This window comes from Cydia amplana, chromosome 18 (assembly GCF_948474715.1).
Source record: "Cydia amplana chromosome 18, ilCydAmpl1.1, whole genome shotgun sequence".
Taxonomy (NCBI): domain Eukaryota; kingdom Metazoa; phylum Arthropoda; class Insecta; order Lepidoptera; family Tortricidae; genus Cydia; species Cydia amplana.
Window position 1 is genome coordinate 9,903,492 of NC_086086.1, and position 13,929 is coordinate 9,917,420.

A 13,929-nucleotide genomic window follows, 5' to 3' on the forward strand; every position below is an offset into this window, starting at 1 on the left:
CGAAAATCCTGCATAAAAATCTCAAAAATCGAGGTTTCGTACTCGACTGTTTCCTCCTCCAAAACTTAACCAATCGTAACCAAATTTGGAAATCTAAATGATAATGACTTTATCTGTGTCGGACCGTTTTGCTTTTTTGACTAATTGATATCAGTTTTGAATAGCACGCCTCTCATTGCGACATAGTCAAAGGCCATTTTGGCCATTTTTGAAGGGGCTAGCTAGGCCTTAAAAAACAAAAATATCAAAAAAAGCAAAATGGTCCGACACAGATATTGACAATATTAATCTGTGTTGAAAAAATCATTGCTCTAGCTTCAAAACCCACGGAGGAAACAGTCGAGTATGTTTGTATGGAGAAATGACCACTCCTGTTGGCTCTTAACACTAGAAATAAAAATAAGCTTGCTATCAGAAAGTTTCGTGTCCGTAAGGTACAAAAGTCATTCGTTGGGCAATGCATTCATTTTTATAACAAGTTACCTGAGGATGCTTTAAGATTACCCTTTCCAGCTCTTAAGAATTACTTAAAAAAGTCATTGATGTTAAAAGCTTATTACAGAGTCGAGGACTACTTGACAGACAAACATGCATGGTCCAAACCAGAAACTAATAAAAAGTAGTAGCAATTAAAAACATTGTATTATGTATAGAGTTATGTGTATAATTGCATGAATTCTATAGTGATTTAAATTGTATTTTTTTTTATTCCTTATTTTTAGTGTCCGACCGAAACATGTTTTTTTGCCGAACCGAAACCGAATGTTCGGCTTTGGCTCTAGTTTCGGCCGAAACCGTAATCGAAACCGAAACTTTTGAAGACTTGTTAAAATCGTTGAAAAAATGTCATAAACCCGCTTTTAAACTCATATTAAGGGGCTGTCAACACTCAATGTCTTTGAAATTGATGTTACTTAAGGGGCTCCGCCACGCCAATGACCTTCGATCTGAATCTCTTAGTTTTCTTATGTTTTTTGTAGCTTATCATATTAACAGCAACGGCTTTAATCTGTCAGCTCCCACGGCTCATATATGAGCCAGAACGCTTATGGTGACGTCATATCGTGGGATTCGACAGGTTAAGCAATAAATAGTATTCTATATTTACTTCAAAGTTCATTGTCTTCGAGATATTTGGCATCAAAGTTGAACAATTTTATGTGTCTGAAATTAAAATCAATTTGTCAAAACATTTACCTAAACCGCTAACGAGTAATCCACATTTATTTTTATTTCAATAGTTTTCTTATTATTCCCTTGAGCGCTGGTGGTGGTGGCCTAGCGGTGAGTAAGAGCGTGCGACTTTCAATCCAAAGGTCGGAGGTACAAACACTACAAACCCCGGCTCGTACCAATGAGTTTTTCGGAACTTAAAAAAAATGTATGAAATATCATTTAATTGATATTTACCATTGAGGAAGCCGAACTAGCCCGATAAAGCCTAGTTTACCCTCTGGATTGGAAGGTCAGTCTGATGGCAGTCGCTTTCGTAAAAACTAGTGCCGACGCCAATTCTTGGGATTAGTTGTCAAGTGGACCCCATGCTCCCATGAGCCGTGGCCAAAATGCTGGGATAACGCGAGGAAGATGATGAGTTTTCTTATTATTCCCTTGCCCAGGCCCAGTAACATGCGACAGTGCTATCTCATTTACTACGATACAATTAGACGGTGTGCGCGTTTTAGGTATTGACAGCCTCTTAAGACTGCGTCGACCGTTCAATGGCCCCATCATCAGTGGAATTGTGTTTAATAATAAACCGATTAAATTCTGTATACATAAATCCGTAGGTATATGTATTAATACTATTAATATTGTTGTCCTACTTGTTCCACAACTTTTGGTCTTTGTCACATAGTTTAGTTTCATAGAACGAAGTACATTGCGTATGTTTCGGCCCGGCCGAAAGATTCGGCCGTTTTTTGGCCGAAACCGAAACTACGGCCGTACATGATTTTTTGGCCGAAACTGGCCGGAACCGAAACCGAAACCGAACCTTCGGTTGGACACTACTTATTTTCTCGTAATGCATGTTAATTATAAGATGTAATTATTTTTGAAAAGATGTGTCCCGCCGAGTTTGTTGCCGGTCCCATAATGGGATACCCTCCTCCAATTGAGGGGCGATTTAAATCTTCTCGGGGCAGAGGTGTAGGGTTGGAGCCGGTCTACCTAGCTTTATTTGACGTTCATAAGCGCATTGTAATTATGCCTACTTGAATAAACTATCTTTTATCTTATCTTTATCTTATCTTTTATCAATGTGAGTAGTACGAAGTACCCACGATTAAGTACCTTTTTAGTCTAATATCTAACTTAGGTACTTATTTTCCTATTATATTTCATTTTTGCCTGTTTAAAAAAAATCAATAAACATTTTTTAAAGATAATAATAATTCTTAAGTTAATAATACATAGGTACTTACAATACGTTTAAAAAGTCCGCCTTGAACGCTCCCGCGGCCTCTGAAAGTGTATTAAAATTGCAACTTGCATTTAAATACCTATGCGTATGCGTCCGTAAGCTAAGCTAAGTATTGCATACCTTAGACGCAATGTTTTCACAGCTAGTTGCTGTATAATATATCCACACTAATACTAATATATGTAGTCTTAATACCTAACCATCAGTTATGTTCTTAAACTGGTCATAAACATTTACCAATTATGTCGCAATATTGCTAAGTGGTTGTTGAACCGCATGTTTATAGTATGGCAAACAAGTTTTGTCACTAAGTAATGGTATTTAAAACAATTTTGTTAGTAGAAAAAGGCGGCAAGTTCGAAAAATGAACGCGAAGTGTCCAGCTTTCGGACATTATGTCGTCACGATCCCAGAAAATTCATTTTTCGTACATTTCGAATATTGCTCTTTTTCTACTGACAAAGTGGTTTGTCAGACTAATTATACCTGTTTAATGTCACAATCTCTCGTACATAGGCAGGCAGATATGACAAAAGAGTAAAGGCCATATTAATAATTGTCAGTTATCGCAAAAAACACTCTCTTACGGGGCGGTATCATCGGCATTGACGGATGTCCATACCAACTAATTATATAAGGCCCACTTGCACTATCCTACTAACCCGGGGTTAAGCGGTTATCCGTTAACCTAGTGTCAAATGGTACTGGTAACCATGGTAACTCCAGGTTTAACCGGTTAACCCCGGGTTAGTTGAATGTTGTAAGTGGGCCTTAATAAAATGTCATAAAACACTAGATCTGTCATTAACTAGGCGTTACAAAGTTACCTACAACTACTTCTTTAGAAAACGGTCTAAAATCTTGAGGAATTTCTCTCTAAGATGCGACTTTTTGGAAGTAAACATGTTTAAAGTTCATCATTCCGCCATTTTGTGATAAACTGCGAGAAAAAATAGATACGTTTATCTAGTTAGATGTATGGGAGTGTAATTATTAGGTAGGGGGCTTGCGCGAGGGAATCTGGAAAGTACAGTCGAAGCGAGCAGTTTCGTGACTAAAAAGATATTTACGTCTTGCTTACTTTTTAGGTAAGGACATATAAAGTCGTGAGAACAAAGGAAATGCCTTTGAATATTTACGTTGTTATTTTATTTTAACGGACCTCCAAATCTGCAAGGAAACCTTCAAGAAAAGAGCGTCCCATATTAAAAGGTGGCAACGCATTTACAACCTCTTTGGTGTTGCGGGTCGTCCAAGGGCGACTGTAATCGCTTACCATCAGAAGTGATTCGTCTGCTCATTTTCTCATAAAAAAAATCTTACGCAACCGTTAAATTACTTTTCCATATTTCCGTGGTAGAAAATAGGTGAAATAGTTATCGCAGATCAGTTTTCGGGTTTGAAACTCTTGCAAGTCAGCAACATAGATCCCAATATGCAGGTAGTTAAAAACTAGAGGCGTTCTCAGGCTTAATGAGCATGTTTCAAAATTGCGTGTAAATCAATCAGAAGCGAAATGGTTGCGCCGCGACTGTACGCGAACCTGTTTACCTACACCATGTATCATGGCTGGAACAATATGGCATGTCACGACAGCGGGTAAAAACGTACATCTCAAAAAAAACTACCTCCAAGCGATTCCCAACTTTAAATCTATAAATTTAGGTTGAGTTTTGAATGTGGCGACGAAGAAAAAATGTCGTGATATATGTCCGCTTGTCCATTGCCGGTAGGCGTGGGTCAGATGCACTGAGATACTCTGCGAATTTATCCTTTGTTATTGAAAATTGAACTGTATGTCAGAGTAATAAGATTTAATGTAGGGTAATTAGTGTAAGTGGGGTTATTGAACTTTGGTTTAAGTTTGGAAGTTAAGTCCAGTTTTCAGCGCAGGTTTAAGAATCGTGTGACTGTGTAATGTAAAGGAATCAGTTTCTTTGTTAGGTTCGGGGTGATTCGAGACAAGTTACATCGTTATTATGAAACATTTTACTCATATTCGATGCTAAGATACAAAGTTACGTACAGTCAGCAGCAATAGTTGCTAAGCGGGCAAGGTGCTCAAAATGATCTTGACGCGACTTGAGAATTGTTAAGAGAATGAAAGCGCGTCAAGGTCATTTTGAACACCTCGCCTGCTTACCAACTTCTGCTGCTGACTCTACCTATATCTAATATTTAACAAAAGTAAAAAGATGAGCTGCACAGCTAACTATAGCTATTTTGTTCCGTATTTGAATTCTAACATATTCAATAATCATTCCGTAAATGCAGATGAATATAACTTTTTATTCTAAAAACGTAGGATGTTCGAAGTCAAAACCTGTTTAGGTTACATTGTAAAATTTCATAAAGTAGGTACACATAACAATAATAAAATAACATCGCGTATTAAAATGTGATTTAATTAAAGCATCAACATAATAATGTGATTGGTTAATGACATACCGCGATAAAATGGCCACATTACTTTAATAAGGACACGGCACCGCTAAAATATGGCCCACTAACTTAATGTAGGCTTTAGATAATTTAAGGACATTAATGTTATGGTTTGAGTTTAGCGGATGCGACGAAAAACATGGCCATCGTGTAGTTTATATTTGTGCTAAGGGCACATTTAGTAGGTATATGTATTAGCTCTTTAAAGGTATCGTACGGATACAGACTACACCAGCATTACTTTTGCAGTAATGCGACGCGACATTACTGCTGACTGCATATCTTGTTTTTTTTTTATTAAACATCAAATCTTTTAAGATACATTGTCAATAAAGGGGTTAAGAAATGTATTTAAAAATATGTGTTGGTTGTGTTCTTTTAATTTAATCTGAGAAACAGCTGCATTTGAGCTTGTGCGTAATTTATTTAAATGGAAATCTAAACTTTAAAATTACCTAATGTCGAAACCTCCGTTTAGCCCCAAATTATAATTTTAAAAATATTCTAATATCACCAGACTAATGACAAAAATACTGGCCACATGCATTCGAAAAAACGACAAAGACATGTCTCCTTACAAAAACGAAATTGCTTTCAAAACGCTCTATAATTTGTCTCGGCTTATCTCATTCTTAGAACTATGTTTTTCCTAAACGACACTTTATTATCCTGTGTTTATCCGTTTTGCTGGCATTTGAATCGGAATATTTTTTTTTATAATTGCTCCGTTTTGGTGAAATTGCCCCTCAGGGTAAACGGCAGTTTAATTTCCAACTTATTACTTCAAACTCGTATCTAATCCAACACTTTCATTTCAAAATAAATCTTCCTTGGTACAAAATAAGGTTGTAAATTAAATGGCAAGACCACGAGTGAAGCGAGGTTGAAATGGAGCGGGTGTTTTTCCCCAGAACGGGGTAATGACATGGCAACCCCGTCGCTTACACGGTATAATCGAGTGACAAACGATTTTGGAAGGCGACAATCGAGTAGTCACGGAAACAGGGGCCGGTGGTACGAGGTTTGATCATTGGTTAATTAGAAGGGTTGCTTTTGCGAAACGAATATGCCTCGTAATTATCAAATAGGTACTTAGTATATTTTTTTAATACAAACTAAAGTCCGTCAACCAAATCTTGTCAGTAGTAAAAGGCGGCAAATTTGAAAAATCGCGGGTTAGCAACACTGTGTTCGAATAATTCCAAAATGCGTGTCATCTGTGTTTTATCTGTGGAATGTGGATCGTGAACGACAGCCGTCACCTTATTTGTTTTCATTTGGTTTTCATTCTGAATCATTTCTGTTTCAAGAGATATTTCTGCTGTCACCATTAAATACCAATACATTAAATAAGAATAAGCAAAGCTAAGGGGCCTACAATGTACAATCATGCTCGTTGATGGTAAACATTACTAAAAATTGAGGTTATGACAAGTACATACTGGAAGAACTCTTTCGAACTTTTAAGATTATGTTCAGTTTTTTTTGTTTTAGGGTTAAAAGGCATAAATAAAATTAAAACGTATGCCTAAATCTATCCAACAAGACCATAAATTGTGTCCTGGAAACCGTCCATAGGCCCACATGTCTAATATTTTCAGCAATCAGTTGTGACTATAGTCCGTCAACCAAATCTTGTCAGTAGTAATGTAAAGCAAACTAAAGTAGGGCAACACTCAAAGAGCAGTATTGCGCTAAGAATAGCAGCAATGTACATCGAACCAAAAGATTTTTTTTTTCCGCTGAGCGCGCCCTGCGTACGTTCATTCATATTGTCACTCGCGGTTTATTGAAAAAATTTTAAACATGGACGGACAATTTAAAAGCGATGTTAAAACAATGTTAATCAAAATGATGAACAAATTTGAAGATATCAAAAACAACTGCCTATCGTAGTGCTTATATTCTCTTTGTTCCCTATCTAAGTATGTCTTCTATGTTTACTAAAATAAAATCATATCAAAATGCAGATAATTAGATAGTGCATATATTTGTTATTTACAATATAATATGCCACTTGTTAATGTAAATTAGTGTACTCTTCTGGATGAATATGACATACCTGTGTAATTTTTTTGATTGGTATATATTGTACAATAGGATTACATATTAAAAATAAAACAACTGATATTTGGGTGTTTATTTAATTTAAAGGTAAATAAGATAAGGGTCACTTTAGCTTACACTATAATTCAGGTCATTAATTGAAAAAATATAATGAAGTTACCAATGTTACCGGGTCACTTCAACCAAGCATAATACTCTGTAGTATTATTGCATCTTTGTAAATAGTCACAACTGATTGCTGAAAATATTAGACATGTGGGCCTATGGACGGTTTCCAGGACACAATTTATGGTCTTGTTGGATAGATTTAGGCATACGTTTTAATTTTATTTATGCCTTTTAACCCTAAAACAAAAAAACTTAACATAATCTTAAAAGTTCGAAAGAGTTCTTCCAGTATGTACTTGTCATAACCTCAATTTTTAGTAATGTTTACCATCAACGAGCATGATTGTACATTGTAGGCCCCTTAGCTTTGCTTATTCTTATTTAATGTATTGGTATTTAATGGTGACAGCAGAAATATCTCTTGAAACAGAAACGATTCAGAATGAAAACCAAATGAAAACAAATAAGGTGACGGCTGTCGTTCACGATCCACATTCCACAGATAAAACACAGATGACACGCATTTTGGAATTATTCGAACACAGTGTTGCTAACCCGCGATTTTTCAAATTTGCCGCCTTTTACTACTGACAAGATTTGGTTGACGGACTTTATTTACAAAGATGCAATAGAATACTACAGAATATTATGCTTGGTTGAAGTGACCCGGTAGCATTGGTAACTTCATTATATTTTTTCAATTAATGACCTGAATTATAGTGTAAGCTAAAGTGACCCTTGTCTTATTTACCTTTAAATTAAATAAACACCCAAATATCAGTTGTTTTATTTTTAATATGTAATCCTATTGTACAATATATACCAATCAAAAAAATTACACAGGTATGTCATATTCATCCAGAAGAGTACACTAATTTACATTAACAAGTGGCATATTATATTATAAATAACAAATATATGCACTATCTAATTATCTGCATTTTGATATGATTTTATTTTAGTAAACTTTGAAGACATAGATAGGGAACAAAGAGAATATAAGCACTACGATAGGGAGTTGTTTTTGATATCTTCAAATTTGTTCATCATTTTGATTAACATTGTTTTAACATCGCTTTTAAATTGTCCGTCCGTTTCAAATTTTTTCAATAAACCGCGAGTGACAATTTGAATTGACGTACGCAGGGCGCGCTCAGCGGAAAAAAAAATCGTTTGGTTCGATGTACGTTGCTGCTTTTCTTAGCGCAATACTGCTCTTTGAGTGTTGCCCTACTTTAGTTTGCTTTACATTGCTACTGACAAGATTTGGTTGACGGACTATATATTTTAAATCCTTAATTTTATATCGCAAGTAACTATAGGACATGTTTATTTTTAATATTTTTTTCGTGCTGCGTTCTTGCCGTTTGTGGTTTTTAATTATATCATACCATTTTATATTAATATAGATAACGAAACAATACTAAAAGAGGAAGCCTCTGCTGAACATAATTGACCATAAGCACACATAACGTTTCCTGCGAACCGTCTCATGTTCTATATTGAAACCTCCGAGGCATTAATGTTACAGTTAGAATAATATAAAGTAGTCGCAAGCTCATTTCCTTAGCATGTGTTATTTAGTTGTCTGTCCTCCGGCGCTTTTAGTTATTACTATCATATTATAATATTACGTGCTTGTGATACTGATGCTTTGACTTGATCGAATAAAATGCAAACGCAACGCAATTTCCCTATAAATGTTTAGTCTAAATTGTAGGTTTAAGCCTATATAATACCTATATAGTGAAACGCCTAATGTATTGTAATATTTGATTAACTTATTCTTGACCCTACATTGATTTCGTAATTTGTCACATAGGTAAAAAATACGACCAAGTTATTAAAATATAAATACGTAATTATTCAGAACAATTCTCAGCCCATTAAACTATAGTTAGAGCGTCAAATTAAGTCGAAGTTAACTTTGACATCGCCGGCCCGAATGCTTACCAAATGAATAGTAATTTAGTTTCGGATTAAATCGTTCCCAACACGCGACACCGCCACTTTTCTATTCCCGAGACTCGAAACCGTCATTTTACACAATTTTACTCAATTGCTCTCTGTTCTTGGAATTAATTTGATATTAGCCTTTGAAAACGCAAGGTGTGGTTTCCTTACTGATTGTTATTTTGAAGAGTTTCAACAACCCGTGGTTAGGATACGACACGATAATCTGCTGCATTTGTAAAGTACAAATTAAACGTTTGTTATCTTATTATATGGAATATGGTATTATGCTAAGAGCTTTTGAGTCTGATTAGAGGCTTTTAAGTATGGAGATGTAAGGATGTCTTTCATATTAATTGGTAGTTACAAATCACCTTTAATGTACCGTTTTTTTTATCCCTTTAGCGGTTGACCTTCAGATATTTGATGAGCCAAGCTGTTAATACATACATGATTTTAACATGCATTTTTTTTGTTACAGGAATCTCAGTCGAGCAGTGCGGAGCGATGGAGCGGCCGTCCCGAGCACAACATCGCCCTGCAACAGATCCTCAAGCTGCAAGAGGCCCGTGCGCTCCACAAGACTTCCCTCCTCCCCATCTACAAGAAGAACGGCCTCCCATCGCCACCAGCTAGCCAACACTATGAACAAATGAAAGACAAGGACTACTCAGACTCCAGAGCCATGGAACAAGTCAAAATAGAAGCGGAGTTCAGAAAACTGATGGAGCATTCCGCTAAAAGTGTTCACGATGAAGACTCATTGAAGTACTTCCAGCAAATGATGGAAGCTAAGCAACGATTCGAATACTTGAAAAATATTCACGAGAAAGAAAGAAGGAAGTATGAAGAGAAGCATTTAGAAGTTAAGAGAGAGACACTATCACCTAGCGAGAGTAGGTCTACCCCGCAAAACCACTCGCCGCTACCTAGAGCGTCGTCTGCTGAAATGTCGCCTAATCACAGTGTCCATCTTTCTACCTCATCCAGTCCACTCTCTAACCCTAGTCCTAGAAATTCTTCCCCTTTAAGCCATTTACAAAACATGCAGCCTTTCGACTTTCGAAAGCAAAAGGCTAATGACAAAGAAGATACCAGAAAACTTGGATTCGATATGGGATCAGCCGAGAAGGCGTCTGTAGATATGATGACAAATCAGTTCTTCAACTTCCAGCTGCCTGCCAATCTGCCTATGCCACCTATGACAATGCCGTCAAGTTTTAGTCATCCTGCCGCTGTCGTTGCTGCTCTTAGTCAAAACCCTATGGGCTTGGCATCTTTACAAGCTCTTCTTCCACACATGTCAACAAAACCGGTCGAATCTTCAGAGAAGGAGTCAAACCATGCTGCAGGCAAAAGCAGCCCAGACGGTGCGAGATCAGAAGATGAAAATGTACTGAATCTAAGTAAAGATGCTTACGGAGAAGCAGCACAGAACTCAAGAAATATGATGATAGGCAAATGTATAAGTCCGCCGAAAAGACAATGGGGTGCATCACAGATTCCTTTGAATTTGGGAACACATTTCATCAACCCCACAACTGGCAAGAAACGTGTTCAGTGTAACGTTTGCTTGAAAACATTTTGTGATAAAGGTGCTTTAAAGATCCACTTCTCTGCAGTCCATCTACGAGAAATGCACAAATGCACTGTTGAAGGCTGCAGTATGATGTTTAGTTCCCGAAGATCGAGGAACCGACATAGTGCGAATCCCAATCCGAAGCTACACTCTCCACATTTAAGAAGAAAAATTTCTCCACATGATGGCAGAAGTTCACAAATCCATCCAGTTTTATTATCGCCCCATAGCGCAGGGCTAGGTATGCCATCTGTTATGAACCCGATGCATCCATTTGGCTCCTACCCATTGCTCAACCATCCCGCAAATATGAGACAGTTTGCTAATCTTCCTATGGAATATAAGAACAATCCCAATATGAACTTTGGTCACCTAGATCAAAGAAATCTAATGCGAAGAGATTATGATTCAGCAGAAAACAAAGATCAAGATGGTCAAGGTGAATCTGACGAGGACGACGGCATAGTTGTAGTAGCAGGTGATGACGACGACGAAGATGGTGACCATATGGATACCAGTGACTACTATTCTAATATTAACAAATCGACTGGTTCTGTAGAGGATTCAGAGACTGATTATGATCAAAGAAGCGTCGGAGAAACCAATGATGGCCATGAAAGGACGAAAGAAACTGCTAGCCCAGAAATATCTAAGAGAAAAAGGAAAAACTTAAACCCGACTCGGCTCCATAATGACATCTCAGAACATAAAAACAGTCAGCTATCTGGTGATCGTCCACAAGAAGATGTACTTGATTTGAAGCGAGTTAAAACAGAAGACAGCTCAAATAATGATGTAAATCATCAAAAGCAAAGATCAGAAGAGGTGACAATCAAATCAGAGCCCTCTTTGTGCAAAGAAGAACCATCTGAAATTGACTTCAATGCTCAAGATTTACGTGTCAAAGAAGAATCTAGTGATAAATTAGCAAACGAAAAAACGACTGACAAGGTTCCTGAAAGCGATCAATTCTCATCTGAAAATGCTCTAAAAAGGCTGGAAAGTCTTTCAAAAGGTGATTTCCATAGCTTGGCGAAACGAAATGAGAATCATAGCTCGAATGGCCCATACAATTTGTCTATGAATGAATCTATCGATTACTCCGATCGATCACCATCGTCGTCAGTCTCTAGCTACGATTGCACACCCGAAGATATTCAAGGACAAATATTCGGGCACTTCGAGAAAGGGTTCTTCATAAGCTCAACTGACATCCCCCTAGAACCAGAAAATCCACGAAAATGCATTGTCTGCGGCAAAATGTTTCCGAATGTCTATGTTGTTAAGACTCACTACCAGAACTCTCATTTGAAAGTCATGCATAAATGCAGCGTTGAAGGTTGCAGAGCGTGTTTCCCAGCTAAAAGAAGTCGAGATCGTCACAGCTCCAATGTACAACTCCATCGAAAACTATTGAGCACAGACGCGTTAAGGATCAGAGATGAATCACCATTAAGAACTTTAGAAAAAACAAGAGAGCAAATTGACCTAATAGCCAAATATTCAGACGAAGAACCCGGCGTTCCATACATCGAATCCCACAAATATTACCACGCTAAAGAATCGGACAAGTTAAAGACTCACTTTAATCACCACATGCCTTTTGGCGCACCGTACCCACCTCTACAATTGCCCGAAGCGTATCTAAACAATCGAGACATGTTTTCTCAGCACCCTTTCCTATTCACACCATTTGGCATGTTGCCAAATTTCCCTCCAATTCCTTTGGGTTTCCTGCCTCCTAGCTTGAATGGCTTCGGTCCGCAGAATTTTTCCCCTCCACTAATGGGGAAGTTAAACTATTGCGTTGAAGACGAGGCGCCACGACCAAACAAAGATGGATGCTATCCATGTCGGGGTTGCAGAGAGTCGTTCAAAGACTTGTCCAGTTTAAAAGCGCATTGTGAGAGCGTCCACGCGCAATCGCTGCATCGGTGTTCCGTGAGCGGCTGCAATGCTGCGTTCTTCTCAAGGACTAAAAGGAACTGCCACAGTGAGTCCCACCTCCGAGTGCAGAACGGTCGAGGTATCCATGTGAATACATCGTGACGCGATTAGATATCAGTTCTATCGACTGGTTAATAAAGTCGAATCTCCAGTGCATTTGTGATTTTTTATAGAATTACCAAATAGTAAATAACGGTCTAAGTTTAGTTGTGTAGTTAGGATGGTGAATGCCAGTACCTTTTAATTCTCATTCAATCTTCGAATGTAAAGCTTTATCACTCTTACCTTCATTACCCACTCAAAAAAACGTGAATAAAATGTATGATAATTAGCTATAAATTAGTTTAGAGGTAATTTAAATGTAAACATTCCATAGTAATAATTGTGCAATAATTCATGTAAATAGCTGAAATAATTGTAATAAATGTATAAAATTGTGGCTGTTACTCGTAAGTTTAAAATTAATTGTAAAATATAAGGTACAAATATAAGACTTCGTGATTTTATCAGATCTTCTTACATTATTGTGTTTGTACACCATATCAATCAGAATTATCTTATTATATATTTTAATGGTGCTAAATAATACTCATGTAATATTACATTGACAATGTTCAGTCACTGGTTTATTAAACCACCGTTGAGATCCAAAAATACTTAATTTTAAGAGTCTATCTGATCATGTTGTGATGAATATATACATAAAACAATAGATGATATCTTTAAGCATATGTGTAGATATCTAATACATTTAAAGTTATGTAATACAGCGAGCTGAAAAATTGCATGGACGCATTATGAATGAATTTATTTATAAAGTGGGCATGCAATTTTGCGGCTGGTTGTACGTTCGCAATAGTTCTTTATTTGCAAATACTCATAGTCACGATTTTCTTTACTGTCTTTACCCGAAAGATTGCCCAGGCTCATCATAACATTAAATGTTATTACATCACACTACTTCCTAAAACTGAAAGAAAATGTCAAGAAAGTCATTCAAAATTGCACAAAAACATCAGGAAAGTTATATTTATGTTGGCACTGTAGTGCCATAGGTACTTGCAGTTTCTTTTATTATATTCCGTACATGGCGGGAAAAGATTGAAAAAATTTGAACCTTATTTTAAGTTCAAATTTCTTCAATAAAATATCTCGAGTTATCAACTTCTTCCCGCCATGTACGGATTATGTGATTCAATGTAAGATTGTTTAACATTTGTATAGGTAGAACCAAAAAGTATTAAAGCCGATGGACGAGAACTGTAAATATTAGTAGTAAGCATGTTATACTTCCTTTTGCCAAACGATACTATGCAATAAAATGTTTTGAAAGAACTTTAATGATTTTATTCCCTACATATATCTACCCTATCTTTCTTCCAAGAAAATCCCCTACTATAGGATTTTT

At 36.8% G+C, this 13,929-nt stretch overlaps 1 protein-coding gene across 1 annotated transcript in view; it reads left to right on the forward strand.

The window, feature by feature from the left end:
- The window catches only part of LOC134656422 (zinc finger protein basonuclin-2), a 30,593-nt gene extending 17,380 nt beyond the window's left edge, over nt 1–13,213 (forward strand). The window contains exon 2 of the mRNA XM_063511947.1: nt 9,477–13,213. Within this exon, the coding sequence (XP_063368017.1) occupies nt 9,477–12,623 (3,147 nt within the window). The 3' untranslated portion in view covers nt 12,624–13,213. The remainder of the gene's footprint in view (nt 1–9,476) is intronic.
- The last annotated feature ends 716 nt before the right edge of the window (nt 13,214–13,929 follow it).